Source organism: Equus quagga, chromosome 12 (genome assembly GCF_021613505.1).
Source record: "Equus quagga isolate Etosha38 chromosome 12, UCLA_HA_Equagga_1.0, whole genome shotgun sequence".
Classification (NCBI taxonomy): Eukaryota; Metazoa; Chordata; class Mammalia; order Perissodactyla; family Equidae; genus Equus; species Equus quagga.
The window spans coordinates 88,724,744-88,741,194 of NC_060278.1; the positions used below are offsets into that span (position 1 = coordinate 88,724,744).

Consider the following 16,451-nt stretch of genomic DNA (forward strand, 5'->3'; position numbering starts at 1 on the left):
GTGGGCCTGGCTTCCCTGACTGGTGCTAGTGCTGACAGAACAGGTTTCAGCAAGGCAGCCCTTGACACGGAAGCCAGCCCTGTCCAGCAGGGGCCCTGCACACTGGTGGGTATAATCTCTTACATTTTCTCTTGGGTAGGAGGTGGTAAGGGGTGGGTTTGAGGTGGAGGGAGAACAAAACTTTAAGGCTCCCTGAAACTATGGAGTTGACCTAGCCCCTCCACAGGAAGGGTGATGAAACTGAAGACCCAAAGGGCAGATTTTCCCGTCTACACCAAGTATCACAACGCTGCGTGGAAACACAGGTGTCCTGACACCTGCCCCCCCCCCCCCCCCCCCCCGCCTCTCCCCCGTAATCACATATTGTGCTCAGCTATGTTTCCTGGGCCTTGGTCACTGAGGTTTGGGGGAGGGCAAGGGCTAGAGCACGTATGTCCCTGACAAGGCGGAGGGTGGTGGACTTCATCCTGGTGGCTGTGGTTAGGAGGGGAGAATGTCTGTGTGTCATTTTTGTCATGTTCCCCAGCCTCTTGTCATGTTTCCCAGGTAAGTTCCTGGGTCTCTCGCCCTAGTGGCACTGACAGCTGACATGTTGAGTATCCAGAGGAGGAAGGGGAGCAGAGGGCAGGCCCTTCTGCCAGATAGGGACAGGAGGCCTGGTGAGTCCTGGCTGTGCTTGATTCTAGGTAATGGAGCAATTCAGCTGTGAGCACCCATCCTGGTGCTGGGGCACTGCCTGTGTGGCCAGGCTAAGGAGCCTCTCTGTGTCTTCCCTGCCCCCCAGCTCTTGGTGTCTGCGGCCTACCCACACCCGTGCAGCTCTGGGCCCTGCCACTTGTCCCTGGCATGGGGACTGGTTTGGCAGGTTTTGCCACACCCATGAGCAGCTGGGAACTGGAGCAGGGCAGGCCTGAGGAGCTGCCCTGTTGTTGCCTTTTTCACCCCCAGCCTCACCTTTGCCCCCTTCCCTACCTTTGTCAAGGGAGGCTGCATTGGGAGCTTGAAAGCAGAAGACAATGAGACTCCTAGTCCTGGCTCCACCGCTTCCTTAGCATGTGACCATGATGGGCAAGTCCTTTTCCCTTCTTGGGCCTCAGTGTCTCATCTATACAATGGGATTTGGGGCTCGGTAATCCTCAAACAGCCACATACAATGATTCTGGTTAGAGCTCTGCTATTTTCTCTCCATCCTTGGGCGAGTCATAGCACACTGAGTGCCTCAGGTTCTGAATGGGTAAAATAAGGGCCACAACCCTTGCTTGCTTCCTGGGGATGGTGATAGGATCAGCTAACATCCTAGCAAGTATCCAGTCTCCCTTAGAAGTATTTTCTTCCTATAGTCTGACCTGCCCTTATCTGACTCAAGCAGAAGAACAGCATATACCTAGAGGTGGGGCTTACTCTAGATTCCCTCCTCACCCCCTATCCTGAGCCCATAATTGCCTGAGAATCAGGTTTTCTGAGCATCTCCATAAAGAGGTAGAGGGAGAATGAGAACCCGGGGGAAGTCTCAGCTCTTGCTGCCTCCTCTTCCTCCTGACTTTCAGACCAACCCAGGGTCCAGATCAGGGGAAGGAGGGGAGGCAGGAAAGTTCCACCACTGCTGCAGCCCCACTGTGTGACACTGGCCAAATTGTGTCCTCTCGCTGGACCACATCTAACAGTAAAGAGTACAGGTCATAGGTCCTGAGAAAATTCAAATTCTGACAATGTATAGATCAGAAAAAGAAATAAGAGTTAAAGAGGACATTCCCAGCCTGGGATTGGGGTAGAGGGAGAAGGAAAAGGGAATTAACATGTATTGAGCCAATGCTGTGCCAGTTACTTCACATACAATATGCACATTATCTATATTCTCAGGTCTCCTTTCCAAGTGGCAGAGTGATATTTGTAAAACACAAATTAGACCATGTCACTTAGTGTCTTTCCTCTGCCCTTAGAATAAACCCTAAACTCCTTACCATGGCCTGTAGGGCGCTGAATGAGCTCCCCTTTTCCAGTCATCCCTATTGGCCATTTACTTCAGCTACAGGAAACTTCTCTCTATTTATTTAACAAATTCTTCCCACCCTGGACCTTTAAATGTGCTGTTCCCTCTGCTTAGAATTCTCTTTCCCTGGCTCTTTGCAGCCTTGGGTCTTTCTTGTCCTTTACGACTCAGCTTAATTAGATACCGCCCTCCCCTGCCCCCGACATTGCTCTCTACCTCCACCTCTTGATTCCTCATAGTGCTTATCTTAATTTGTAACCATTTGTCTTTTATTTTTAATGTCATGTTCACCCTTGAGTCCACAATGCATCACACATAGTGGGTAGTCAATAAGTATTTGTTAAATGAATGAATGAGTTTAAGGGAAACGAGTGCTAGTTGAGTGCCTGGCTTAGCACATAGTTCTTACTAGGTGCTCAGTAAACGGCAACTTTTAGTGAGAACTAACATGCAGGATGGTAAATACCCACCAATTGATTGTGTCTAGAGCACACATGTGTGGGGGCAGGGGATGCAGTGAGCAATTTAGGCTGAAAAGGTGAGCCAGTACCAGATCCTGACGGTTCCTGATGCTTGGCCAAAGAGTTTAGACGTCCTGAAAGTGGCTGGAAGTCATTGCTGGGCCACTAATGTAACTATGGAGCTCTGCTTCTGAGGTGTGGGCTCAGACACTTTGTGTACTTGGAGAAGCCATGCTTGGTGGTTGGGAGGAATGCAGGGTTGGTGGGCAAACTCAAAGAGGAACAGACTGGGCCCTCTCCAGAGGTGCTCTCTGAGGCAGGCTGTTCCCGAAGGCTCAGAAGGAAGGGGCTCTGTTGGGAACATGCTGTGTTTTCTGATTCCACATCACCACTGCACTGTTCCTGAGGGTAGAGGATTGGGGCCACCTGAGAGTCAGATGCTCGGATTTCTATTCTGGCTTCTCGCCTTATCAACCATGTGACTTCTGCCAGGCTCATTCACATCTCTGATTCCGTTTCTTTGTCTGTAAGCAGGCTGCGTTTAGTACTTGCCTCATAGGGTCTCAATGAAGACAATGAAGTAGTGCATGCAAAGGGCTTAGCAGACAGCCTGGTGCATACTGGGCACTCAGTAAAGGTGGTTGTCATGTTCATTCCACAGTGGGGGGTTCAGAAAGGGCATTCCAGGCAAAGGGAACCATAAGTACAAAGGAAAAAGTACAGAGTCATGACAGGAGGGTGCTTTGGAGTGATGGGAGTTTGCTGTGTGTGTTGGGGACAGCAAGAAAAGAAAGTGGAGTGGCAGGCAGGCCCAGATCCTGTAGCATGTGTATATTGGGCCAGGAGCTGGAACTTGATCCGGGGGCAATGAGGACCACTGCAGAGTGTTGGGTTGGGGATGATGTGATCCCATTTCTGGCAGTGGGAGGATGGTTGGGCAGGCAAAGCTGGAGGCCCGAGACCAATGGGCAAGCTGTTGGTGTGGCCCTGGTGAGAAGTGGTGGGCCTAAACTCAGGTGTGTGGAAGTGGAGACGAGGGAATAGATTAGAGAGTGGCTGAAGAGAGACAGTGGACGGAGCGTGGGCCTGATGGGTGTGGGGAATGAAGGGGGAGGGGCAGCAGCCGCATCCTGGATGGCTTCAGGGTTTCTCCATAGGGTGACGGAGGGATTATAGAGCTGAAAGTGTAGCGAATCTGTGTGGGTTTTGATGTCAGTAGTGTGAATTTTCTGGGAATTGAGAAGCTTCCTGAGAAACCTCTCTTTTTGTTCTGACTCTCAGTGTGGAAAATTTTTCTAAAATCTCTGAGTGATTAACTCCTCGCCTAGTGATGAGAGAGCCCAGTGTGGGGACACTGCGCACACCTCCTCCCTGCCTGGCTGGGGACTGGGTAAGGGAGCGGGTGTTGTCTTCACCTGTAGGTGGCCAAAGCTGGGGAATTTATTTGGAAGCTGTTTTTGAGAGTCCACCGGTTTTCTTGTGATTTTCTTCCTTCTCTTCAAAGTGTGTAGAAAGAGACAATTCCAGTTAACGGAACGTGTTGTATATTCCAAGGCTCTGGACCAGGGCTAGGCCACCTTTAAAAGTGGTATAAGGTAAGCTCCTGCCTGTCCCCCCGCCATTATTCTTTTGGTGAGTGTAGACTGGGAGCTATTATTTCAGAGAACCCTAGGTCTTAGATTTTATACTTCATAGATGGGGAAAATGAGGCCCCGAGAGAAATCGAATGAGACCTGAATGCTCAGGTCCAATTGTGAATTAATACCAGAGCTGGGCCTGGGCCAGGTGCCTCCCTTCCAGCTCCAGGCTTTTCTGAGTATTGCAGCTGGCGCTACCTCTTAGAGGGGTGTGTGGGTGATGAACTGACGAACATCCACACAGGCCCCCGTCCTGACTCGAGGCACACACCTGGTGACAACAGACCCCCACAGACTGGGCAGGACTCAGTCATTGTCCTAAGCCCCCAACTCAGAAGCCCATGCATACCCCTCCTTCTCATCTGAGATGGGCCCGGAGGAGTAGCTAGAGATTAGGGACTAAAACCAGAAGGATTGAACTGATTCCCTCGTTATGAGAAAAGAAGGGGAGAACCCCATCTGGATGGGGTGAATACAGTCCACATCCCTATTCCAGCTGATTGCTGTGCTCAGGAGAGGCCTTTGTCTGCGTTGCTAGGGGAACCAAAGTTTCTTCCTCCTTCAAGGGCTGTGATTGGCTCTTGGTAGAGCTTGAGCTTTGGTGAATGGAAGGGCCTCCCTCCTGTCTACATCTTCTATGGGGTGATAGATGAGAGCGAGGCTGGGGTCCCCATGGAAGCACTGCATTGGTTTCTGTGCTCTACCCCCTCAGTTCTAGAGGTGATGGGTCCCCTTGATCGTTCACTCATTCATTTATCCCAGGCAGCATCTGCTCTAGGCCCTTCATTCTTCTAGGTCCAGGAAAGCTAACCTAAGAGTCAGAGGACCTGCATTTGAATCCTGGCACAGCCACAGACTCACTCTTTGCATTGGGCAGGTCTCTTCCCCTCTCCGGGCCTCCGTTTCCCTACCTGTAAAAACAGAGGCATTGGGCTAAACTCTCTGGTCCTTCCAGCTCTGACTTCCATGACCACACAGCTCAAATCTTCTACTTCTCCACCTCCTGTACTCCCAACTGGTCTCTTTTTGGGCTCTGACCATGTTCTCTCCTGTAGGAGTCCCTGTACGATGCAGGGCAGAATAGGGAGTTGCAACTGGCTTTTAGCATTGTTTCATTTTGTTTTTTTCCTGGGAAAGTTGTGTTCTTTGAAGCCTCTCCTAGAAGCCCCAAATCCTGCAGCCCCTCTTGTCTCATCCTTTCCAACTGGACTTAGGCTCAGAGTAATAAGCCAAAGAGGGCAAATGATAGATGCCCCATCTCTGCTCAGAGCAGTGCTGAGCAGCATCCAGAGCAGAGAGTGCTGGGCTGAGTGGGGCAGTTGGAAGAGCCCAGAGCTCAGCATTCCTGGGTTCCAGGCCTAACTTGGCCACACATTGGCTAGGTGACCTTGACAGGGCTGCTCAGCTTCAGTTTCCACATCTAAGACACAGGAATAATAATGTAAACTCACGGAGTATTGCGAGATTGAAGGAGATGACATGCCTGCCATACAGGAGGCATCAAGTTCCCTTCCCTGGTCTCTCCCCTAAAAAAGGCAGGGAGCTGGGGGAAGTCCAGATTGAGGAGGGCTTGAGGTGGCAGGACCTGTGATGCCACGTGACAAACCGTAGATGCTACTCCTTCCTGGCAGTGCCAAAAAGCAGAGAGAAAAGTGTTGCCTTGGGCGGGTGATGTCTGAGTGGAGGAGGCCATGTGTCAGAGCTAATGTTTGAATAATACTTTTAAGATCCTCCAGGGACCTCAAATGAGGATTTTTCAGATGAGCTGAAAATGGAGCAAAGTAATGAGGCTGAGCTCACTGGCGGAAAGAGGGCGGCCTAATTGGTACTGGCCTTGTCTTGGCTCAGCCACGCTCATTACCACAGGCTGACCGGGAGGATGGCCCCTACATTTGGGCTGTGGGCTGAAGTAAGAGATGTCAGTTTTCTTGCAATGGGGGTGTAATAGGGGACAGCTGGTAGTGACTCAGCCCTGCTTCTTGTTGACTCACTACCTTGAGGGTCAGAGGCGGCTTCTTAGGTCATCGACCTCCAGAGCTGGTATAGCTTTTAGCTCTGTGTCCCAGTCTCCATCCACCTCTGGGCTGTAGAAGCAGCAGCCCAGACTTGGCCACTGCTGGTCATGGGTGTGGTGGAGGCAGGGATGCGACAGTGAAGTCAGATGGGAATTGCTGGGGGACCTTCCCTCCTGTGCTCAGGTTTGTCTGGGGTCCGTGATGAGGTGGGTGGAGAGAGGGAGGAAGAGGGTTCTCAGGAGAAGAAAGCAGACTGGCAGCTTGTGGGGGTGGGGAATACGTGTGAACGGGATGTGCCTCTGGGTGTGTTTGTGTGTCTGCTTACATCAAGGAGGCACAGAAGCTAAGGGACATGCCTCAAAGAGGCTGAGGAAGAGCCCAAGAAGCAAGTGTGTGTGTGTGTGTGTGCGCATGTGTGGAATGTGGGTCCCTGTGGAAACATAGGTGGTAGAATTGGTGAGTTATGGACCAAGAGAGCTTTATCTTGAAGACACGAGAAAATCCTGGCCAGGCTCTCCTATGGGAGGTCTCCTCTGTTTTGCTTCGGCTGGGATGGGAGTGCAGGCCGCGGGTGTGGTCCATCATTGTTTCTCCTGGGTGCCTGGTTTGCATTGGAAATGCTCCTCCTGGGGAAACTGGCCACGGTGGCGGCACTCTGAGACTCCTCAGTGGAGAATGTGTGGGAGTTGATGATTAGAGCCTTCTTGGCATCTGGGTTGCCTTGTGAACGCAGTTGGGGGCGTAGGGGTAAGTGTCGGGTCACCAGCGCCTCCCAAGGGTCCCCACTTCCTTCTCTTGCCTAGGTCTCCACAACTCCACACCCTTCTTCCCAGCTCTCCCACTACCTCTCTGGCCTGCTCTCATTCGCGCGTTCCCTCTTCTCTCCTTGCCCACTCAGTGTGTGGGTTCTCAGGGCTCCATTGCTGTTATTGGTGTTTTTTAAATAATACTGTTTTTTTTTTTTAATTATGAAAGTAATAACACAGTACAGAGATTTTGGAAAACAGGAAGAGGAAAAAAATGACTGCTGGGTATTGTTGGGAGTTTGGCATGTTTCCTTCTAACTTTTTTTCCTCTGCTCTCTCCTTACGTAGCCATAATCCTCCCTAGTGCATCTTCAGTGCTGTCCTGCGTTTTTCACTGAACGATGTATGCCAAGCTACCTTCTGTGTTGTTACAGAGGAGTACATTAAATCATGATCAGTTCACCTCTTTTCCTGTTGATGGACATCCAAATTGTTTCCAGGTTTTGCCTTTGTGAAAACACTGCAATATATGTGGCATAAAGTGCCTTTTCTGTGTTTCAGATGATGACTCTTAGGGTGAGGTCCCAGGAGGGGAGTTCTGGGTCAAAGGCTGTGGATGCCTTTCAGTAAATCTTGCCCACTTGAATCTTGCCTATTTTAGTGCCACTGCTGTGCCACCTTAAAGCCCGAATGTCCAGGGTGAGGGGGCAAGAACTGTTTTTGATTCCCCTCAGGTATGAAGAGCCTGTTCCCTGTGTGTAGGGGCTGCTCTGGACCATCTTCTCTCCAGCCCCTCATTCACTCTAAACAACCCAAATTTAATTACCTTGTAGTTCTGAAGGTCAGAAGTCTGAAAGTGGGCCTTATGGGGCTAAAATCAAGGTGTTGACAGGGCTGCGTTCCTTCTAGAGGCTCCAGGGGAGAATCTGTACCTTGCTCTCTCTACTTTTAGAGGCTGCCCACATTCTTGGCTTGTGGCTCCCTTCTAGCAATGGCATCACTCCAACCTCTGCTTCTATCATCACACCTCTTTCTCTGACTCTCACTCGCCTGTTCCCCTCTTTCACTTACAAGGACCCTGTGATTACACTGGGCCCACTTGGATAATCCAGGATAATCTCCCCATCTCAAAATTCTTAGCCCAATCACACGTGCAAAGTCCCTTCTGCCATTTGAAGTAATGTATTCACAGATTCTAGGGACTAGGACATGGACATCATTGGGGGCCATTATTCTATCACAGTGGCCAATACAAGGGGTCTTTCTGGATTAGTGGACCCCTGGGTACTGCTGGAATTGCACCACCAACCTCCATGGTGAAGGAAGGGCCAGGGGAACCCAGATCTAATTATGCTGCGATTGGGAAGATGCATAAGAGTATTACCAGATTCTCTGTGATGGCGGGCCTCAAGGGGAAACATGTACCCTGTGACAGTGTGACACAGGTGTTCCATGAGGCAAACATCAGAGAAAGTAGCCCCTGGTTTTCAGGGTTGGGACTGGTTGGTGTGGACCCCACTTTGAGGCATTGCCACAGGAAGCCAAGCAGTCCTGTCCATCCACCGCCATCACTGCTGTGTGTATATGTGTTTGTGTGTGTGTTCACTCATCTGCGTCTCTGCAGCAATACTCTTGGGAGGGGCCAAGGAGCAACTCTTCAAAAAGGCCCTTTCTGTTCTTGTTCTAAGCAAAATAATTATACAAGTGACTAATTTTATCCATAATCCCATAATTACTTTATTATGTAGCTGATGAGAGGGCCCCAAGCTGTGCCTATGGTGCCGCTTTGGCTGTTGGCCCAGCTGGCCTGGTCTGCCAGCACAGAGTCCTGCCCTGCTTCTGGCCTGCACCTGCCGTGATGGCAAGGTTGCTCTAGTTCTGCTCTGGCTGAAGCCAACTACACTTTGGTATTTGGGGTCTGAAAGACCATCCTCCCTTTCCTCCAAATCCGTGTACAAACACAGCTGCCTGGAGAGTAAGAGCTTATGCTTATGGAAATAAGTCAGTAGGAGTCAAGAGATCTGGATTCTAGTTCAACTATCTCATTAACCTTCTCCATGACCTTGAGCAAGTCATTTCCTCTGGGTCTCAATTCTGTAGCCTGTAAAATGGGGCCCTTGCCAGCTTTAACACTCCATGATTCCATGAGGGGAGCTGAGGGAGCAAGAGCTTTGAGACTGAGCTGCTTTCTTCCTACCTGCTGGCAACATGCTCCAATCACAGCATTAAAGATAATAGTACGAACAATACACATCATTTATTGAGTACTTACTCCATAGCAAGCATTGGACCAGATCCTTTATTTACATTTTTCTCATTCTATACTGAAGTGACTATGTGAGGCAGGCTTTACAGAAGAGGAAACTGAAGCAGTGATTGGTAAAGTGACTCGCCTGCCAGGAAGTGGCAGAGCTAGGATTGTAATCTCCGCTCTTAGCTGCTGCCCTCCATTGTCTTCTGATATATAAATAAGTGAAGGACCACTCAGCTAGGAAGTGGTGGAGCTGGGATTTGAACCCAAGGCTGTCTATCCTTGAAGTTCTTTCCCATAAGGCCATCCTTCCTGAATTAGGCTTGTAGGAGTGACTAAACCTCTTGAAATTTGAATATGTAAACTTAAATTCGATACAACAAAAAGTAGGGATGGCAAATAAACCAGAAACTCCACAGACCAGGTTGTTGGGTGGCCTAGGGTTGTGGTCTAGCTTTGCCACTGCTCACAGTGTGACCGTAAGCAGGTCCCCACTTATCTCCAGGCCTCGGTGTTCCCATCTGTACGACGAGGGGTGAATTAGATGATCTCCCGGTGTTGATGTTCTCTGATTGTAGATCACCTGGCCCGGAAGGCATTGTGGGGCGGGAGTCAGCCCGTGGTGGAGGCCAGTGGGTAGGTGAGTTGGCAGCCCTGGTGGTTTGTATTATGTTCACCCCATGAAAACAGAGACTGCTTAGAGTGCTTCCTGCTGAGCGTCTGCAGAACAACTTTTCCAGGCTGTGGAGTGGAGAACAGAGTGGAGGAGGTCATTTCCAGGATGTTCCTGCTGCTCCTGCACGGTTATTGCCCAGCCTTGACTCCAGAGCTCCTTCAGGGGTCTGGGCCTGGCCTCTCGCTCCAGAGACTGCCCTGGACTCAGCCATGGACAAGCAATGGCTGCAGCTCTGTCTGTGGGGGCTGCCTAGAGGCCTAAGAATGATGAATAATAAAAGTTACTGTATGTTTCTTAGCGTTCCTGCATGCAATGCACTTTTCTTGCAATGTTACATTTAATTCTTTTAAGACCGTATGACATAGGTGCTATGGTCATTCTCACTTAACAGGTGAGGAAACTGACACTCAGAATGTTCAGTGATTTTCTCCAGATCACACTGCTAGTGAGGGGTAGAGTGAGATTTGAGATTCTTGACTCCAGAGCCCATGGTCTTGGCCTTATATATTGATATCCCATGGGCTGAGTCAGCTGGTTTTTGAATCCCTACTCTGTTTACTGTCTGTTTCCTCAGGCAAGTCACTTTATCTATCTGAATTTTCATTTCTTTCTCCATAAAATGGGTATTTTAATACCTGCCTGTTAGGATTGTTTTAAAGATTGCTGAGATGATGATGTGGGACAGTGTCCAGTATGTGGTAGGTGGTCAGTAAAGGCCTTTCACCATTTGCCCCACTCTCTCCTTCCCACTTCCCTCTGCATACCTGAACTTGTGCCACCCTGGAGTGCTCCCCACACAGAGCTCATAGCTCAGGACCTTTGCACATGCTTCTCTACCACCTGGAAGTTGCCATGTATACCTGTTATTCCTTCCTTCACTGCCTTCTGGGCTTTGATCCTTCCCTGTTTCCCTGTGGATTCTAGGAAGGGAAGAGAGATGAGGCCAGATTCTCCCACAGATCATCAGAACAGCTTTTCAGTGGAGGCAGAACTGAGAGTAGAGAGCAGACCCTGAGTGTCCTGGACACGCAAATCCCTGCTGAAAATTTCCTCCATTTGAGCCTGATGGCTTTGAAAGGGTGTGCATGCAAATTGTGTGTCTCCCATTTGCATCACTCCATTTCTGTCTTAATATGGCCTCACTTTTCCAGTTCTTCCTATTTCTCTAGCTTCATCTCTTACTCTTTTTTTGGTTTTCTGTTGACACTTTTTTTTAATTAAAAAATTTTTATCATGATAATGTATGCATAACATGAAATTTACCATCCTAACTTTTTTTTTTGGTGAGGAAGATTGGCCCTGAGCTAACATCTGTTGGCAATCTTCCTCTTTTTTGCTTAAGGAAGATTGTCCCTGAGCTAACATCTGTGCCCATCTTCCTCTATCTTGTATGTGGGACGTTACCTCAGCATGGCTTGATGAGTGGTGTGTAGGTCTGCGCCTGGGATCCAAACACACGAACCCTGGGCCACTGAAGCAGAGCACGCAAACTTAACCACTACCCCACCGGCCAGCCCCTGAGCCTAACTATTTTTAAGTGTACGGTTCAATAGTGTTACTTACATTCACATTGTTGTGCAACCATCACCACATCCATCCCCAGAGACTTTTTGTCTTGCAAAACTGGAACTCTATACCCATTAAATGGTAACTTCCCACTCCTCTCTCCCCCCAGCCTCTGGAAACCACTGTTCTACTTTCTGTCTTTGTGAATTTGACTACTCTAGATAACTCATATAAGTGGAATCTTACAGTATTTGTCCTTTTGTGACAGGCTCATTTCACTTAGCATAATGTCCTCAAGATTCACCCATGTTGTAGCATGTGTCAGAATGTTCTTCCTTTTTAAGACTGAATAATATTCCATTGTATGTATATACCACATTTTGTTTATCCATTCATCCTTTGTTGGACACTTGTGTTGCTTCTCCCTCTTGGCTATTGTGAATAATGCTATGAACGTGGATGTACAAATATCTCTCTAAGATCCTGCTTTCACTTCTTTTGGGTATATACCCAGAAGTGGAATTGCTAGATCATATGATTGACACTCTTTTTAAGCCACTATTTATTGTGTGCTTTCTATGTGCCAGGAGATGGATTAAGCACTTGACATGTATTGCCTTATTCAATCCCTACATCCACTCTGTATCATAGGAGAATGATCCCGAGTTTGCAGCTGAGAAAATAAAAGCTCAGAGAGGTGAAGTTATTTGCTCAAAGTCTCCCAGCTAGGAAGCGTTAGAGTGGAGATTAGAGCTCTGACCTGCAGCCAAAGTCCTTGACCATTATGCTGTACTGCCCCCCAGTGGCCTCTCTTTCTCCGCCTGTCTATCAAATTTTTTGCCTCCGTTGGGTTGTTTCTCTCTCATTCATGCTCACATTGTCATTCGGTCTCCTGCCTTGTGTGTCTGCTCTCTGGAAACTTCGAGCAACTTGAGCAAAGGCCCTGTGACTGCTAGGAAGTTTTTGTGAGAGGCCTGTTTGCTTGCTAATCATAGTTCTCTGAATTTATAGCTGCCTCTCTCCCAGCAGTTGACAGGATGTCATTCTGCATCATGTGACTTGTGAATCCACAGAGAGCCTGCCCAATAGGGTCAGCTCCCTGGGGGCAGGGACACTGTACTCCCCAGCTCGGCAGTGTAGGAAGGGAGAGGGCCCAGCCAGTCAGACTGGGATTCTCCCTGGCTCCCTGGTGTCCTAGCAACACAGGCAGAAAATTTTATAGAAAGATGGAGAAAGAAAGGCTACTAAGTGAGTTCCAGTACACTTGCCTTTTTCTGAACTTCAAAACTGTTAGAGCAGAATATCTGTAAGTGTGGGTGATTTTACTGATTTTGTAAGTTCAAGACAGACTTAAAATTTACATGCTCATCAGCCATATTTCTGTCATCCTTTTCTCTTTATTTTAACTTTTTTTTATGGAAAATTTCAAACATACAGAAGAGTAGAGAATAGTATAATGAACTTCCATGAACCTATTGCTCAGTTTTGACAATTATCAACATATGGTCACAGCCCATCCATCCAACAAGGTGCAAGTTGAAACTTCTCATCATTTGCAGCTCAGTGTGTCGCACATAGTAGTTGCTGGCTGATTACAAATCTTTTCCCTGCTCTCAGTCTGTTTCCCCATCTATGTGGTAAGGGGGTAGGACCAGATGATTTCTAAGAGATGCAGTGTGGTGGAGTGGTCAGAGCATACACTTTGGTGTCAGACACACTTGTTCAAATTCTTGTGCTGCTATTCATTAGCTAGGAGCCTTTAGGCAAGTTACATCTCAGTTTCCTCATCTCTAAAATGGGGATAATAGCTCCTGCTTCTCAGATGGGTGTTGAATAAAGAAAAAGTAGCTGTTTTGTTACTAGCACTTTTATTATTGCTATTTTTAGTATTAATATTCTAGTGGGAAGATTCTATGCATTTCAAAAATGCAAAAGTAAATTGGAACTGACTAGAATTCAAGCCCTAGGATTCAGCTTCTTTTTTCATCCCAGTCAGCAGACAGTCAGAAGCTCAAGAAAAGGATAGTGCAGCCAAAGCCAGGGCCCCAAATGTGGAGCTGGGAGCAGGCCCAGAGTGGGGGCCATGCAGACTGATTTCATCTCATTGTCTCCCTGCCCCTGCCACCTGTAGGTGCTATAACCCCATGAGAAGAGCCTGCTGGCTCCCCGCTCCCTCTGTGAGATGGGCCTGAGATGGAGGAGCCCAGAGGTGGAGAAAGTGGCGCTGCAGGCTGTCTCGTTGCTAGGAGACCTGAGGAGGCAGCAAGGACCCGTTGCCAGAGCTGGGAGGGAGTGACAGGCTGGTGCAGAGATGCAGGGCACGTGGCCCCAGATGGGCTTTTGTGGGGTTCTAGGCGGGGGACGGTGGTGTAGCAACTGTGAGCTCAGCTGGGAGGAGGGGCTCTGTAGCATATGTCTCCTTAGAACATGGGCTCAGGATAACCTGTTCAGTTCTTCTGTTTAACTACTTAGATGTCAAAGTCAGACCTGCACTTGAATCCTGACTCATGCGTGACCTTTGACAAGAGTTGTACTGCTATGCTTACTGGGCCTCAGTTTCCTCATCTGTGCAATAGGTATAGTAGTAATGCTTGCCTCACAAGCCGTTGTGAGCGTTAAGTGAAATGTGTATGATAAAGTACTGTATAAACAGGAAGACAAAGTGTCAATGTGGAGATTCACCACCGCTCTTATCTTTGTTATAGTAATTATTATTTCCCTTACTGTAAAGCAAAAGGATTGGACTCTCTCCGTCTGGATGAGATTCCTGGACTGGGCGCTGGAGGAGGGGACTTTCACTGTGAAGGCCTGTGGCAGGGGACTGTGGGGAATGGCTGGATGGGCCCCCAATTGGTGAAACTCCAGGGGGCAACTGAGGAGGGCAACAAAGTTCAAAGCCAGAGGGAGAGTTGATAAGAGTGGTGGCCGATCGGGTGGGGGCTCTGCTGAGGTTCCAGGAAGGGCTTTGAATGGTGCAGTCAAGAAGATGTGAGTGAGGGGAGGGTAATGGGCCTTTCTTGTTGCTTTTCTTATATAAATAATATATGTTCACACACATATACACACCAGAAAATGAACAACGAAACCAAACAAAACCCAAACAAGCACAAAAGAAATAATTCCACTGTCATAAAACAACTTCTGCAAACATTTTTTGTATACTTCCTGCCAGTTTTCTTTTTTCTATGCATGCACAAACACCTATTTTATAGAAATTGGATCATATGTTACATATACCAGTTTGCATCTGCTTTTTAAAATTCTGTATTAGGTTATGAACGTTATTAGATAGAATCACATGGATCCACGACATTATGTTTTAACAGCAGGATAATATTTCGAGATATGTATGCATCACTATTTATATAATGTGCCCACTATTTTTGGACATTTATATTAATTCCAATTTTTTGCTTCACTCTGGTATATAAGACAAGACTCTTGTATGTAACGGATGAATGTTCTTATAACTACATCTTTGTGACAATCCGTTGTTCCCACAGTATAAATTCGTAGAAGAGAAATTTCTGGGTTAAAAGGTGTGCACACTTTTAAGGCTTTGCACTTTTCCAAAGTGTCCTCCAGAAAGATGAAACCAGTTGATGGCTACATTGACGCTGTCCAAGCTACCTGATTTATGGGGTGCTCATTGCCTTAATAACCAGACTACGGTGGTATGGGAGGTGGGAGGCTTACTCAGATGGGCTGAGCAGGGGGGGAAGCATCAATGGTCACTCTAAAAGGATTTTTGCAGAGAGAGGCCCCTGGGTGGCGTGGCTCAGGCAGGGATGGTCTGGGCTGTACTGGTCGGGGAAGCTGTGCTGGGCTGTGCTGGGCTATTGGTCTAGGTCAGCTGCACTGGCTCAGGCCCAGCAGTCTTGCCCCTGGTGTGATCCTGGGCTCAGCTTGGTGTGATCAGTGTGGTCACCAATCCAAGACATTGGTTCTAGAAGCCAGTGCAGCCTCTCTGGCTGTGCTGACAGACGTGTACGTTCACGTAGTGAGCTGTGATTCATCAGGGCTTGTGGTGGCAGCAGTAGCTCTGACGGAGTGGAACTGCTCTCACTGTCCTGTCACTTGGCCTCTAAAAATAACTCTTGCCTGTTCTGAGTGACCGCACCACCAATTGTCTGGTGGTGCAGTCCCTTGGCTGTGGCTATGCGAGGGAGGGCACGCGCGTGGGTATTTGCGTGTGTGTGTGTGTGTATGTTGGGGGTGGGGGGTGGCGTCTGGGAACCTCTTTAGTGGTTGGCATTTGAGCTGGGGATTTGGGATGGGGGAACGAGAGGCAGGCCAGGCTCCTCCTATTCCACTCTCTCATGGCTGGGGACAATCTGTCTCCTCTTTGGAAAGTGGCAGAGCCAGTGGGGGCAGGGGTATCTTTCAGGACTGTGTGCTCACTCCCTGCTGAATGGGGGGAGCAGGAAGGGGAGGGAGACTGCAGAGGCAATGTGATAAGGGGGGGTGGCAGGCTCTGGGAGGGAGCACAGCATTTAGCCCATCAACAATTGAATCCTATGAAAGCCCATTTCAAATCTCATCTTTTTGGTGAAATTTTTGACATAGGGTTCCTTTAAATTTGATACAAATACAGCTGGACTTCTAATCATGGATGATTAGAGACCATCTAGCCATGGTTTCTTAACCAAGTGTCCATAGACCCAGGGGGTGATCTATGTTTGGGCTTCATGAGGTCTCTTGATGCCTGAAATTATAATAAGATGTGTGTTTGTGTGTGTGTGCGCGCACACGCGCACATAATGTGTGTGTGTCTGGACGTATGCCCATATGTACTTTTCTGGGGAGAAGCTGCTCTGCAGTTTTCATCACATTTTCAAAGGAAACTATGACCCATCAAAGGCTAAGAACCACACTAGTCCAACCCCTCCCATTATAGGTGATGCAACTGAATCCAGAGAAGAAAATGACTGCCCGAGATCTCACAGCCAAGATCAGAATGCAGGTGTCTTGACACCATCATCCCCTGACTGGTTCCCTAAGTCAGGATTCAGTTACCTACAGTAGGCAGAACCCCAGGTACCATCTCCCATGCCCTTTTGGCTGCCATGGATCTGGCTTGAGGCTTTCAATGGCAGTGGGCAGCTGGGTACTCACCTCCAGACATTCCTATTCCCAGGTGCTCTCGTAGGGGATGACTCATGGGCATCT

At 48.5% G+C, this 16,451-nt stretch overlaps 1 protein-coding gene across 11 annotated transcripts in view; it reads left to right on the forward strand.

Moving 5' to 3' along the window:
* Positions 1-16,451, forward strand: part of EPB41L1 (erythrocyte membrane protein band 4.1 like 1) — a 117,463-nt gene that overhangs the window by 24,460 nt on the left and 76,552 nt on the right. For 3 of the 11 annotated variants that reach the window (XM_046678409.1, XM_046678401.1, XM_046678402.1), the window contains exon 1: positions 6,198-6,286. The exons of 5 other annotated variants lie outside the window; for them this stretch is intronic. In XM_046678409.1, coding sequence (XP_046534365.1) covers positions 6,250-6,286 — 37 coding nt within the window. In that variant the 5' untranslated portion in view covers positions 6,198-6,249. Of the gene's footprint in view, positions 1-3,955; positions 4,047-6,197; positions 6,287-16,451 lie in introns of those variants that run through there. 3 more of the 11 variants (XM_046678404.1, XM_046678400.1, XM_046678412.1) reach the window with 3 other exon arrangements.